The sequence below is a fragment of the Bactrocera dorsalis genome, chromosome 5 (genome assembly GCF_023373825.1).
Source record: "Bactrocera dorsalis isolate Fly_Bdor chromosome 5, ASM2337382v1, whole genome shotgun sequence".
Taxonomy (NCBI): Eukaryota; Metazoa; Arthropoda; class Insecta; order Diptera; family Tephritidae; genus Bactrocera; species Bactrocera dorsalis.
The window spans coordinates 11,779,142-11,793,594 of record NC_064307.1 but is presented as its reverse complement, the minus strand read 5'-3'; the positions used below and the strand labels follow the sequence as shown (position 1 = coordinate 11,793,594).

The following is a 14,453-nucleotide window of genomic DNA, read 5'->3' as shown; positions in this document are numbered from 1 at the left end:
AAAATTAAAATGAAATGAAATGCATTGAAACCAAGAATGAAGGGAGTAATATTGCGCTATCTTAACGTCATACCATATACAATAGAATGAATAGAGGCAACAAGGAAATAAAAACAAATCTTTTAAGGTAAGGCGTATCGTCGAAAAAAGTAACGATAAAAACTTGGCGTAATCTCTTTCTCTATCATGTTTGCTTGAAACCCCAAAAATCTTTTACCAAGATTAGAAATTCAGAAAAAAGCAGTGACGAGAATGTCCCTGGCTTCACCAAATCTGATATTTTTCTCAAATATAATACTTTAGTTGTATCTCAAATTGAGGTATTCTTCAAAACCTGAGAAATCTTATAAAATTATTGGGTCGTTCACTAAGTAATCTCGCTTGACGACAATTGCTGAGCTTATTGAATTTTTTCGCAGCCAACTTCACACATAACCGCTTTACTGCTTGGAAAAAAAAATTTCTTAATTTTTTTTGAATAATTTTGTTGTGGTGACCCATCGAAGATGGAAGAGCGAAAATAGCATTTTTGACATATTTTACTGTTTTACTGTCAAAAGGGTAAAAGCAGTTCAAGCAAGGCGAAAAGTGATAAGATGTGTTCACCAAACGCCAATGTCAAAATTGGTTTGCAAAATATCGATCTTGAGGAAGCATGACATCCTGGAAAGACTCTTGAAGCTGATGTGTATCAAATAAAGTTGTTGGCCGATACAAATTGTGGAATAACAACTCGACAGATTACTGAAAGATTAAAGTTATCTAACGCGAACGTTCACAAGTCCATGAAAAGTCTAGGATTAACTTGGAAACCTGGCATAAGGGCTCCTCATGTTCTTATAGAACATAATTTGCTTCATCGCATTAACGAATGTGTTTATCAAATGTCAAAGAAGTGATAAAAATAATGAATCACCTCAAACCAAAAAAAGGTAGGTACTCCTGCTTAGTTTGATTTCGAAGAGAAGGTTTATTTTGAGTTTTTGCGCGACAATACCACTATTAATTCTGAAGTGAATTCTAGTCACCTCGACAAATTGAGTGATGCACTCAAACGGAAGAGACCAGAATAGATCAATAGAAAAGGTGTAGTTTTCTACCAGGATAATGCGAGGCCTCACACAAGTTTCATGACATGCCAAAAACTTTTGCAGCGTGAATGGGGTGTGTTAGCACACCTACCATATTCTCTAGATTTGGCTACTTGACTTTTAGACCATTGCTAATTCCGGTTTCTGCAAACGTTTTTGGATGGGAGAACCTTCACCTCAAATCAGGAGGCTAAAAACCACAAGTGCCGCCTTTTTGCCTGCAAAGAACAAACATTTTATCAGCATAGAATCAATCTCCTGCCCGAAATTTGGCAAAAGATATTAAACTGGAGAAGTTTCACAAAATGTTATACACAATAAAAAAATCGTGTTTAAATTGCACTAAAAAAACGAAGTTATTTAGTAAGCTCTATATATCCTTTTTGTGCCAGTTAAATCACACAAGTGAGGAAAGTTCTCTGATCGCCATTCACTTGGGAGTGGGCAGAAACGATTCTTTTACATATGGCTCGAGCAGCTCACGACTTCCGGTCTTTGATCAAGTATCCTCTGGGTAGCCTAAGAACATCCGTTTGAAGGCGAGCTAAAGTGGGAAGGCGAAACATCCCTGCATAGGGTTGTGCGCTGGGTTTGGGACCCGCCACGTAAAAAACCACCTCCAATGAAAAACCAAGTTAGAAGAGTTACAGAACCCAAAAAACGCTTTAGGTATTCCAAAATAAAAGGCAACTTTATTTGAGAAGAATTACTCACCTTACTTTTAGGAAGGCAATTAAAGCATTTTTAATAACATTATCTAGCTATCTAATTTAATACCAAACATATTATGGGTTCTGAAGACTAAAATTACTACTTTAAAGTTCGAGATAGGGCACAGTAGCCTCAAATTTTCAATTATTTATTACTAAAATTATTGATTTATTTTCTATTAGTATAAAGAAATAATTCAAGAAATGAAAGTTATCGAATAACGAATACCCATATAGACGAGTTTGTACCAAATACTTTGCTTTGTATAACTTATATAAAGTAACCATAACCAACAAAAATCCTTTCGTGAATTAACAAACACACAACACTAATTATAAACTGATTATTTTGTAGAATATGAATTTGAACGAACAAAACAAAAAATGAACACGACATGCAAATGAACGAGAACGAACGAACGACGTCATGCAAATATATGTATGTATGTATATACATAAGAAATAAATAAATTAAAAACTTTTTAATTGTTTTACATGATAAATATTTACTTTTGAACACAAACACTCACACACGTTCACAACTGTGGCAACAACAGTGCATAATAAGCAATTTTCCGGGGCGAATGGGCAGATGGGTCGGGTGTATGAGAGCGCTTTAAGCTAAATTATATCTAAAATATGTAACAACGATGCTCAACAGTACGCTGATGATGAAGTGCCGCGAAATATTACATGATTTAATGAGCAAAAGTTGAAAATGAAACTAACGAAGTATCCTTAATATGTGAAGGTGAAGGAAAGTCATAACCAGGTATGTTATATAGCTCTGTTAGAATAATATTTAGGCAGCTTTCTGTACTTCACTGCTTACTTCTCTGAAGTCAACTTCAAGGGGAATGACATGGATATTGTTCTAAACGAAAACATACCTTAAGGTGAACACACAGTGTAGATATGAACAAACTTAGTTCATAATGTTTCTTATTTTCTACTCCACAACGGTACGGGGCAAGTGAATGGATATTCCTTGCTCTGGGAAAGATGATTTAGATTTTCATGAGAGTGCTTTTTCACTATTTATAATTAGTGAAAAACTGTAATCTATATACTAAACTCTTCGCGAAACATTATTAATAAGAGTAAATGGTGATAAGCTTCAATAAAAAAAAACATCATCAACTCAGTACACACACTCGTATATGAATTATTAACCCTTTTGGAAAACTCAGCATCCTAATATACAAGCAACGGAAACTACAATTCATACTTTTTGAAACAATATATAGGGTGTCACCAAAAAAGATAATAATAATAATAATAATAAAAAAAACCATACAATTTAAGGGCGATGGTGAAAAACAAGAGATTTTGATCTTAAGATCAACCTCAAAATTATAAGATTCTCTCGAGAAAATCCCACAATTGCAGACTCTATGAGATTATGATTCAGCGATGTTTAATAACTTCTGATACATACCCAAAACATGAAAACACTTTTTAAAAAAAAGGCTGGGCAATTTATGAAAACAATACCGAACAAATTTTGCACAACAAAAGGAGTAATAAAAATGGTTAAAGAAATCAAGGAAAGATAGTTAAGCCAATAATTAAGAGAGACTTTAACACAGACTTCAATATAGAGAATAAAAAGTATGAAACAAAAACTGCAAAATTTTTCAATGAACAATTTTCCAATTCTCATAAATACGCATACAAAACACGAAACAGAACAAAGAAATTTTATTTTATTTTTTTTACAAAGTTTAAACTCAGAACAGAGGAGTAAAACCAAAGAGAATAGTAATCATTATGCATACAAACAACAGTTTAACAAAAGAACAACAGCTCTCACTAACACTTTGTTACCCTTACAGTGATTTTTGAAAACTGCAACAGTGATTACAACGATATTCAAAAGAAGCGATTGCCGGAAAGCTTTGAAAGTGACTTTAGGATTACAAAATGGACCTTATAGGTTAACTGCCCAAGGAGTCGAAATATTGAAATCAACAAAAAAAATACTAATTGTACCTTAATGAGTATGTATAGAGCTTTTCTTGGGACTCTTCTTAAGAAAATTAATCTCCTAAAGATAGAAGATTTCTAAAAGCTTTTAGAAATATATGGAAATATGGAGAAATACGATATTGGCTTTCACAGTTTAGGGTCGTTCAGTGAAATAACTCTGAAACAACTTTGTTCATAAAACAGACTTAAATAAGGTGCTCGCTAATATGACGTCAGCATGTCAGATTATTCTCTCTCAACAAGCCTTCTTCTATTGCATTTAACTCTTATTGTACTTAGAGAACAAAAACAGTAATTACTATCTAAAGCTTATCACTTTCAATAACTGAAGAAGCTGAGAAAGTTACAAAACACATACTACAAAGACTTCCTGCACTAAAATTCTTTTGAATATCGTTTGTTTTTTAAGGAACATTTCAATTTACTAATACGAACAAAAAACGAACAGAGTTGCAAAGAAAACATTCATATTATCAATACTCATACCGGCGTAAATGCGAAGTAGGTGGAACCACAAGTCAAAACTTTCGAATTTAGTCAACGTGGAGACTGATGTTCTTTTTTAAAGATGGAACAAATTTTGTATGAAACCAAAGCTGAAAAGTGCTACGCGTTGTCTGTTGGGGACGAGCTTTATTTTGTTTTTTTGCCTTCGTGATGAATTTTGTTTAATTTTCCAGTATTTTTTACATACTAAAGAATTCAACGTTATTTCAAATGCTTTGCGCTGAGCGATTTTGTTTTTAAATAACCTTCCACTTAATTAAATACACTTTATAATCATTTCAACTATTTTTATTCGATTATTGTGCGGTTATGATATTAAATTACTATAATCTTTTAAATATTGTATGTATGTATGTAGTAAAACTATGAGTATACGAGTAATTGTTGAGCAATGAAAACTGCAAAGTGCGACGATACTGTAGCTTGGCACGTGACAAACTCTCGCTTAACTCTTTTCGAACGCTAATTAACTTCTTTAGCTTCAGTTGATGGTAAGTGTTACTCTCTCTCACTTAGCTTAGTCCATTTGTGCTCCAGGCGTACAATAATCATTACTGAATTCGCTCAGTAATTCAGTGATGTATTGCTGCAAATTCTAAGTTTCAAACCATTTTCGTAGTGAGTTTTTTTTTAATTTTCGGTCGCCAATTTTTCTCTCCTTTAATTTTACGCAACAATCAAAATTATGGGCACTATGCGAGCCTTTCTTTTTAAACTGATTAGAGTTTACTATGCGGTTTGCTGTTTTCTATTTAGCTACTTTTGATTATAACGGTAATGCAGATAATTTCCATCAGCTTTGATCGCATTGTGTCAGTGCAAATTGTCCAGTCTAATGCGAGCTTAAATACTGTAGCACATTAGCTTTTATCTTCTTTTCTTTAATGAACACTTATCTTTAGACATATTTATTCGCAATTCGTAAATAAATTTTCAACTACTCATTTCCTTAGTCTATAGCGTATATAATTCACAATTAATTAATTTTTTTATGATATTTTTTTTTTTATGAATTTATTAAATTATTTTGATTTTTTAGCTAGTTGACTTTGAGCTGAGGTGGTCAACTTGGATACGACGCGCGTGAGAGCGCGATTCTCCGCACGCAAACGCTCATTCTCAGTCTTTAGCTTCTGCAATAGCTAAAATGACAAAACAAAAAACAACAAAAGTGATGGAGAAAAAAGAGAAGAACGAGAAGTATAAGAGCATGGTAATTAACAGATTTCGTTTTCGATGATTCGATGATTGATGAAAACACATGAAAAACAAAGGTATGAAAATGATGAAGTAGCGAATGTAAGGGACTGAGATATTTAACAATTGCAGGGTTAACTTGTAATCAGGTGAGGAGGTGAAAAACACAAAACAAAATTCACACTAAAGATGAGTATATGGCTTGGCTGATGATAAAACTGTGGAAATCATAAGTTGTGAACTGCGTGCGCAGAGTTTTGTCATGAAGGTTAATGAGTTGCAACGACGCAAGTATGAATGAGAAATGCGAAATATATATAATATGTATTTATGTGCGAAGGACAATTATAAGTTCTAACGATGGTTCTGTGTTTGTATGCATGAATGCTGAAAAATGATGCATGTTGAGGCTGTGAACAGACTATGGACAATTTGAATGTGTTTAATGGTTGTAGTAAACGTGATATGAGGGACAACGATGTCACACGCGAAAATCACAAAACAAAGTGGTGAATACATAACCGTTATTATACAAAAACATATGTTTATATAATATGTACAAATATGTGTGTGCGAATTGTGAACTTGAACAGAAATGAAAAAAAATATACAATATATTTTTCCAAGTAATGATATGAAAATATACTAAAGGAGATTTAGATGAATTCGCATCAAAACATAATAATCACAATTTAGTTCTTAATCAATTATTGAGCTCAAGTATGAGTTTCAGTCGATCTTTGGCTTTCCCTTGATACAGAAAATAGAAGAAATTCATACTATAATTTGAGCGAAGCTTTTGAAATATTAGTTACGGATATAATTTTCCATTTTATCATAGGTTGGTGAAAATAGAAAACTTTCTTTTAGATAATTTTTCTACGAGAAACCAGATTAAAAAAAAGTTAGAAAAATGTGTTTAAATTTTGTAAGATTTAAAATAATTAATTTAAAATACAACTGTGGGAAAGCTATCGAATTTCATGAACGTAAGCTTAAAGTTTTGTAAGTAAAATGCTTTAAATAAAACGATCGAAACATAGTAAAAGCTCAAAAGCTAGTCAAGTTTCGTATCCTCACATAAGTGATAATTTTAATTTATTAAAAGTCGCACTTTACTAACTTCAAAACTTCAAATATTAAGATTTCGATCGAAATGAAGTGAAAGCTTTCGTTAAGTTTTTACTAATTTTAGACTAATCAAAAATCGAACATTTTCCTTCAAATTCTAAAATTTCGAGATTTCTGAAAGAAATGCACTAATTTAAACAATTGAAATAAAGTGAAAGCTCAAAAGCTATCGTTGACTTTGAGCTTCTCACATATGTATGTAAGTGTTATTTTTTGATTGGTCAAAAATCGAATTTTCAGCTACACACGCTAAGGTTTAGAGATGAAATTGTGAGAGAAATGCAGCAATTTAAACAATCAAAGTGAAGCTCCAAAGCTTTCATCAAGTTTTTTTCATATATTAAGTGATAATAATTGATCACTCAAAAATCGATTTTTTTTAAATAAAACTAGTATTGTTCAAACATTTTCATAATTTCAAATGTGAACGTAGGTTTTCCGAACCTTTACAGTATTTTTGTTTTAAATAATTATCGATTTATTAAGCCTAAAGTTCTGAGCTTTCATAATTGCATTTATTATCGACTACTGACTACTCAAAAATCGAATAAACATAAATTTATATTTTATAAAGCTCGTATTGTTCGATCAATTTCATAATTACAAATGTCCAGCCATAATATTTTTTATAATTGCAGAAAGGCAAAAGTTCTAAGCTTTGGTAATTCTATTTTTTATTGATATTTAAATATTAAAAATATATAAACATTTCTGAAAGTTATATAAAGGCGTCAAAATGTGAATAAGAGTTCTCCAAAAGATGATTATGAATCTTCTAAAGATCGTAAAGTCGTTCGATGTTTATTATGATTATAACGGCTTAGCAGCAAATTATTTTTGATGTTTTTTTCTTCAAAAAATAATGCATCAAAACTTTGAAATATATTTTTATTGGCTTAAGAAATGGCGAAATGTGCACACATCGAATTGAGGTTATTGTTTGAAATGAATGAACACAGGGTGCAGCTAATGAAGAAACTCTTCAGTAAACCGTTATGTGCTCTTCAAATTTGTGCATTGAAAGCTTTTCAAAAAATTATGAATAAAAACAACTTAAGGACTAAAAAAATATCAAAAATTCAAAGCAACACTGCCGAAGCTAGGGAGGAGCAGAAGCAAAAACCAAAAAAGTGACAGAAAAGCTTAAACAATTTTATAAAAAAAACAATTAAAAGCTCTAAAAAAATTTAAAAGTTAAAAAGAAAATAAAAATATATATCTAAAAAAATTTGAAACGAATATATAAAAAAAAATAAAAAATTAAAACAAAACTAATAAAATTAAAAACAATTAAAAAACAAATAAAGACACAATAATAAACAATTATATATTGTGTAACGTATTGAAAGCTTATTTTGACGAATCAAAAGCTTGTTTGTTTATATTCGTTTTAAAACTTAAAAAAAAAACATTAAATAATTTTAATTGTACAATAAAATAAGAAACAAAATTAAGAAAATATAAATAAATTCTTAAAAAGTCACAATAATAAACAGTTATCTACACCGCATCGAAAGCTTATTTTAGCGAATTTTTAATCGAAAGTTTCTTTATTTATATTCATATTAAAATTTCAATAAAAATATTAAATCATTTTTCAATATATAAAAAAATATTTTTTTAGTTAAAATATTAAATAATTTTTTAATATATAAAAAAAAATATATTTTTTTAGTTGTAAAAAACTTAGATATTAACAAACAGCGATACTTAAACTAATTAAATATTAAAAAGAAAAATAAATAAATAAAAAAAACTAATAAAAAAAATAAATAAAAAAAACTAATAAAAAATATGTATATAAAAAAAATCAAATATAAAAACATTTACAAAAAAAAATAAATAAACAGTTATCCTTAATGCATCGAAAGCTTATTTTAGCGTAGCTGCAATCGAAAGCTTGGTGTTAAAGCACTTGCTTGGTGTAATAATATTAAATTAGAAAAAAACTATTTATGTATTTCATAATTTGAAATTCAATTTGTATACAGGGTGTTTTAATAAATCACAATAGCGTCGGGTTAAGTGTATCAAACAACAATTAACAAACAAAAATATTCACAACTGTGAAAGTGTCAAGGAGGTGGTAACGGTAGGGGGGGTGCATGCACGTAATGTGCATATAGTTGTGTGTATGTGTGTAGTAAGTATGTCGTAGGTATATGTGTGGGTGTGTGCTTGGAAAATTATTTACCTTTAACTCTTCTTCCATTTCGGAAAGTTTGCGTTCCATTGCTCTCCTTTCGCGTTTTTCAAGCTCTGAGAGTGAGTTTTTAGTTGTCTGCAAAAATTAAATTTGCGAAAATTTTGTTTCGATATTTTCTTTTCATTTACTGTTTTCAAATTTAGTGATTAACAATTTTTTTTTTATTTTTTTTTATTTTTGGTACAACAAATATAGATACAATTCAATTATAAGTAATAGCAGGCGAGAGCAGCGTTTAGCGGAAACTTATTACTTTTTGTGGGGGCGGTTGGGAAGCGTGTGTAAATCTGTGTATGTGTGTGTGTGCAGTATGCTTTTTGGCGGAGTAAAGGAAATTAGCAAGAGTCTTTTATTAGGCGTTGTATAAGAGCGTGGCCAAGGGAAGAGTATATTTGCGTTTAGCCACTGCGCGCAGCGTGGTTTGGTGAGTGGAGCGCAAGAGTGATATTGGCAAGTCGCTTTTTACGTCTGTTAGTATGTGAGTGTTTTTCGTGTGTCGATAAAGCAGCTGTGCCGTCTGCGATCGAACTCGCTAAATGTGATCTATTGGTTGGTATTATTTATTGTTTTGTCTAGTACAGGTACATATATATGTATGTATGTATATTTTTTTAGTCAGACAGCACAATGTTTTGTTTGTTTTCTGTTTTAACACATTTACTTGTATTTTCTTTTGTTTTTATTTTTCTGCTCAACTGTTTATGTTGAAATCCCTACATTCTTTTTGACCTATGCTTTTGGCATATTTTCTGTTTTTGTTTATTTTGTTACTGTTTCTATTGGCTTTTCGGTCAATTTTATTAATTGCCTTCTGTTTAAGCGTAATTTGGAGAAAATTTGTTTGCTTGTAGCTGTCGGCTTTATGCTAAATACGCATTAATTGTTTATTTGTATAGACTATTTTAAATTAGCTGTATGTGTGTTGTCAGCGGGCAATGCACGTTTAGTATATTTTTTGTTGTTGTTTCAATATAGTTCATTTATTGAGCAATTCTTTTTTTAATTTGTTTGCATTTTCATGTTTTTGCTTCCATTTTGTTTATTATAATTATTCATTATTGTTATGTATAAGTAAATAATCTATCGCAGATTATTCGGCATCTTTTTTAGCTAAAAATTGTAGAATTTCTGTATTTTTCTACTTACTGCGTTTGTAAATCTTTCGAGTGTTGCTCTACTTTGTACGATTTCATCATCTTTCTTCTTAAGCTGCTGCTTGAGCTTGTCGTTCTCCAATCTAAAATGATGAAAATAAAAAAGTTTTCATTGAAATTCTAATTTTGAAATATGTATACAACTACAAAAGTTAATAAAATTGAAGCACAAAATAAGATATACTAAAAGAAGAAGAAGAAAATATTTAGTGGTAACGACATATTTTCAAAAAGTCAAACGATCAATGATCGATTAAAAATCGGCCTTCAAAGACGGTCAAGAGATCTTTGAAGACATGCCTCGTTTTGGGCGACATTCGACCTCTTAAGCTGAGAATGAAGGATGTGGTGCTGGAAAATCGTCAGGGAAGTGTTAGAGATATGGCAAGAGAGCTCGACATCACTCGCAAGTTCGTTCGAATGATTTTGGTGGATATTTTGGGTATGAAACGTGTTCTTGCTCGACTCGTTCCGATAAAGCTGAATTTTTTCCAAAAAAAAACTACCGTAAACAGGTCTCTTTGAAAATGCTTGATCGTGCGAATTCCGATCCCAAATGGATTTGACATGCAAAGAAGTCAACAATCATCGGAATGAAACCCGTTATCAGTCGATCGAAGAGATAAAACAAAATTCACTAAAGAAACTGTGTGATGAACACAAAACAACACAAAATCCAAACATATTGTTCAAATCGGACCACTATAGCATATATCGATCAATATCAAGATAACACCTTCATTCGACTTGAAGGTTTTTTATATAAAACATTGTGGTTAGAGAGAATTAGGAAACCGTTTCCGTTAGATGCAAACCGTTGGCCGAATATCTTTTCAGATTAAGCTACACATATGACTGCTTAAAACGATAGGCGGCTTCGAGTCTTTTAAAGAACAGGGGAGAGATGGATGAGGTATCCTGATCGGCTTCTAGCAAGTGTCTCAGGAAGTAGGAGGATGAAGGTAATAATGCCTTCGAAAAGTCCAAGTCAACTTTAGTGCAAGGTAAACATGCAAAAACCGAAAGGATTAATACTCTAAGTGGCACCAAAGTAAGTGGTAATCCCAAACCAAAGCTTCGGCTGTGACATGGACATGGATATTTGAGCTTACACCCCCCTTCATATAGCGGAAACGTTAGTAGACCACCATTTTGGTAAGAGATGGGAACCCAGCTTTCGGACAAACTCTAGGTATTCGCGTCATCTAAAGGAAAAAAACAGAATATAGCATTCTATATATGTTGGCCTTATTCGAAAATCAAGTTCATCTCAGCTGATAATGACAAAACTATTGACAATAATTTTGAATTCCAATTTGACAAGTGGAATTGCACGACATAACCACTTTTTACGAAGTTAACTTTCCAGACTTTTTAGGCCATCGACGAAAGTACTTTCCTCTCTTTGGCACACCCAATTTCTATGACTATCTTGCACTTACTTTACAGCCTCCCATAGAGCCTTGTAGTCGATGGCTTCGCCATTCTCTGACCTATCACGTGCTTTATTCTCGTCTGTTGTGGAGTTTGCGTTGGTGTTGGCATTAGTGGTGCTGCTCAAACGTGAACGCGATGCGCCGCGCTCACCGCCACTCTGAAAAAATGAGAAATAGAGGCAAAACATTACATTTGATAAATGACATTAATGAAATCGAAAGACATAAAATCGAATTAAAGATCATAATAAACAATTTGAACAATAATGGCAACAACAACATATACGTTTTAATTATATTTTTGTGTAAGAGTACACACGAACGTACTTCGTAACCTTCACTTTTCTCTGACGAGGCGCTAACCGAACGCTGCGCTGCGCTACGTGAACGCGAGCGATTACGCGACTTACGCTCCTGCTCACGCAACGAGTTGCTACGTCCCACCAAAGCGGCCATGGCTGCGGCGCTGCTGCTACTCACTGCCGCCGCAACAGATGTGGGCGCTGCTGTGCTGCTGCCGTACGCATTCAAATTACCATTTGAATTGGAGATCGTCTTGGTCTTGAGTAGCGACGGAGTTGAGCGCGCGCTGCTCGGCGTGCTTCTGTACGACGAACTGCCGGAGGAGGTGCCCTTGAAGGAGTTCGATTTGCCAGCGCTGCTGCCTAGGCTAAACGAGGCGGTGGTTACGCCATTGTCATAGCTGGTGTAGGGGCTCATGTAGCGATCGCTGGCGCTGGCGCTGCTGCTGTAGGGATTCGAACTGTAACGCGATTCATAGCCGCTGCTGCCACCGCCATTGGCTGTGGATTGGGAGGAGTGGTATAAATACGATTTGTTATTATTATTGTTGATAATACTACTACTGCTGCTAGTACTATTATTGGCGGCAGTGCATGAGGCAGTGCTATTATGAGATCTCGACATGCTACTACTCGTGGAGGGTGCGCAATAGCTGCATTTGCACCTATGGCGGCTACCGGTAGGCGATAGTGAAGCATGCCGAGAAGTTCTTTGCACTGTAAGCTTTGACGTTAGCGTTGGATGATGGTGCTGGTGATTTGAAGGGAAGATGATGCAGGAAGTGGAGGTACTTTTCGGATTGGCGGATTTTGCATATTGCTGTGGTGATTGCGGCGTCTGCTGATGATGATGATTATACTGATGATGATGAGTCTGATTATGCTGATGATTATGATGTTCATGATGATGAAGATGATTGTCAACACCAGCGCTGACTTTTCTTGGTGTATAATGAGTGGCGTCTTTTTTCAATGCGGTTGCGCTCGATATAGCATGATGGGTACTTGAGGTGCCAGTAGCTTTGGTTGGATAAGCGTTCGTAGCGGATGTGCAAGTGTACTCGTAGCGGCCAATTACAATGACGCCACCACCAGCATTTTTACCATTCGAATAATACGAGCTGCTGCTGGCGCCCGCTGTTCCACGACTTCCGGCTGTGCTGTAGAGATTATCACGCGAACCATAAATACTCGCATACGGACTCTGGTAGTAGGAAGATGATGCGCCCGCGCCATTCTGATAATAGCCCGTGCTTAGGGGACGTGAAGTGGAGCTGCCGTAGCCATTTGTATGATTGCTATTGTAATTGCTGCCGTTATAATTGTAGGCGCCGCCACCACCACCGATACCCGAAGACGAGGTGGCGCGCGAACTGGAGAGCGAGCGACGACGCGAGGCGCCGGCTAACGGCTGGGCGGTGCGGGAACGCGAACGAAAGGACATGGCAGCAACAGCGGTGCTTCAGTTAGGACCACTGTGTGGAGGGTGTGTAATTGGTAACTCTTTGAGAACTTGAAATTTAGATGTTTAGGTGTATTCAGACAAATTTAATTTTATTTTATTTTTTATTTCATAGAAATCTGCATGAGTTCACTGAACCAATTTGGACTCGCAGCGTCTTTAGTTTGCGCTCAACTATAAAAATTGCAAGAAATTTTAGCGAAAATCGTCAAATTATGCACTTTGTATATAAAAGTGCAACGCGCACAGAACACAACGCAACCAAATCGAAATAAATGAGGCGTTTACGAGCGTGAGTTTCGGAAATTTTCGCATTTGTTTATGCAAAATTTTTATAATGCCACTCAAAAATTCAATTAGGCGCAACCACAACATTGTCGTACAACGAAAGAAGTAAAAAAAAAAATAGCAAAATAAAAACATAAAACAAATAGGAAGAGGAAGAGCTTGAGAAATTACAAAGTCATTGGATGGGAAGGAAATATAAATAAAAAAATAAAAACAAAACTCATAAAATAAAATGTAGAAACTAAAGGAAAAAAATATAAAGCAGAAAACACATGAAAACACAGCCTCAAATAATAATTGTAACAAACTATAATAAAAAAATTGTGAAGAAGGGAGAGAAAACGAAAAAAATATCATTAAAAAAAAATAAGAAAATACAAAAAGTAAAAAATAAAAGAAATAAAAAAAATACAAAATATAAAAAAATAAAAAATAAAAATATTTTACTACATATCGTCACCTAAAATGGGAAACAACGCATCATCAAAAGAATCGAAATTGAGTTTTTTATTATTAACGAGATTGCTTTACATATATGTATGTAGCATACAATTTTCAGCTTCCGCTGTCAGATATAACCCATTTATAACCAATATATAACCCATCTATAACTAATACATAACCAATTGATAACCAAAACTCAAATTTTATTTTAATATAAGTGATTTCTATTATCTCGTTTTTCCTTTGCCTGTAAACTTATGAAAAATGATGTTAGGTTATTTTGCATTTTAGGCGACGATATGTACATTCAAAGATTATTTAAACTGCCAAACAGAAATACATGTCCAAAGAGCCATGAAAATTTGACGTCAGAAAAAAAGATTATCCATACACAAGTTGTGCAAATGGCATGAATAGCAAGCAAACGTCTTCCCGTACTAAACTTAAATCGCACATTCGCTTAATTTGCGTTGTGGCTGCCGATTTTCAATTGTACATCATCCAAGCGCACTCTCACACACACCTACCTAAATGCT

At 33.6% G+C, this 14,453-nt stretch overlaps 1 protein-coding gene across 7 annotated transcripts in view; it reads right to left on the bottom strand.

The window, feature by feature from the left end:
- LOC105224488 (protein phosphatase 1 regulatory subunit 12A) overlaps positions 1-14,453 on the bottom strand; it is a 44,939-nt gene that overhangs the window by 2,527 nt on the left and 27,959 nt on the right. For 3 of the 7 annotated variants that reach the window (XM_049458327.1, XM_049458326.1, XM_049458328.1), the window contains exons 2-7: positions 12,828-13,359; positions 11,749-12,224; positions 11,428-11,579; positions 9,978-10,068; positions 8,820-8,906; positions 4,427-5,439 (exon numbers count right to left, since the gene is read on the bottom strand). In XM_049458327.1, the coding sequence (XP_049314284.1) occupies positions 5,320-5,439; positions 8,820-8,906; positions 9,978-10,068; positions 11,428-11,579; positions 11,749-12,224; positions 12,828-13,167 (1,266 nt within the window). In that variant the 5' untranslated portion in view covers positions 13,168-13,359 and the 3' untranslated portion in view covers positions 4,427-5,319. Of the gene's footprint in view, positions 1-4,426; positions 5,440-8,819; positions 8,907-9,977; positions 10,069-11,427; positions 11,580-11,748; positions 12,225-12,827; positions 13,360-14,453 lie in introns of those variants that run through there. The other 4 variants (XM_049458329.1, XM_049458330.1, XM_049458323.1 and 1 more) reach the window with 4 other exon arrangements.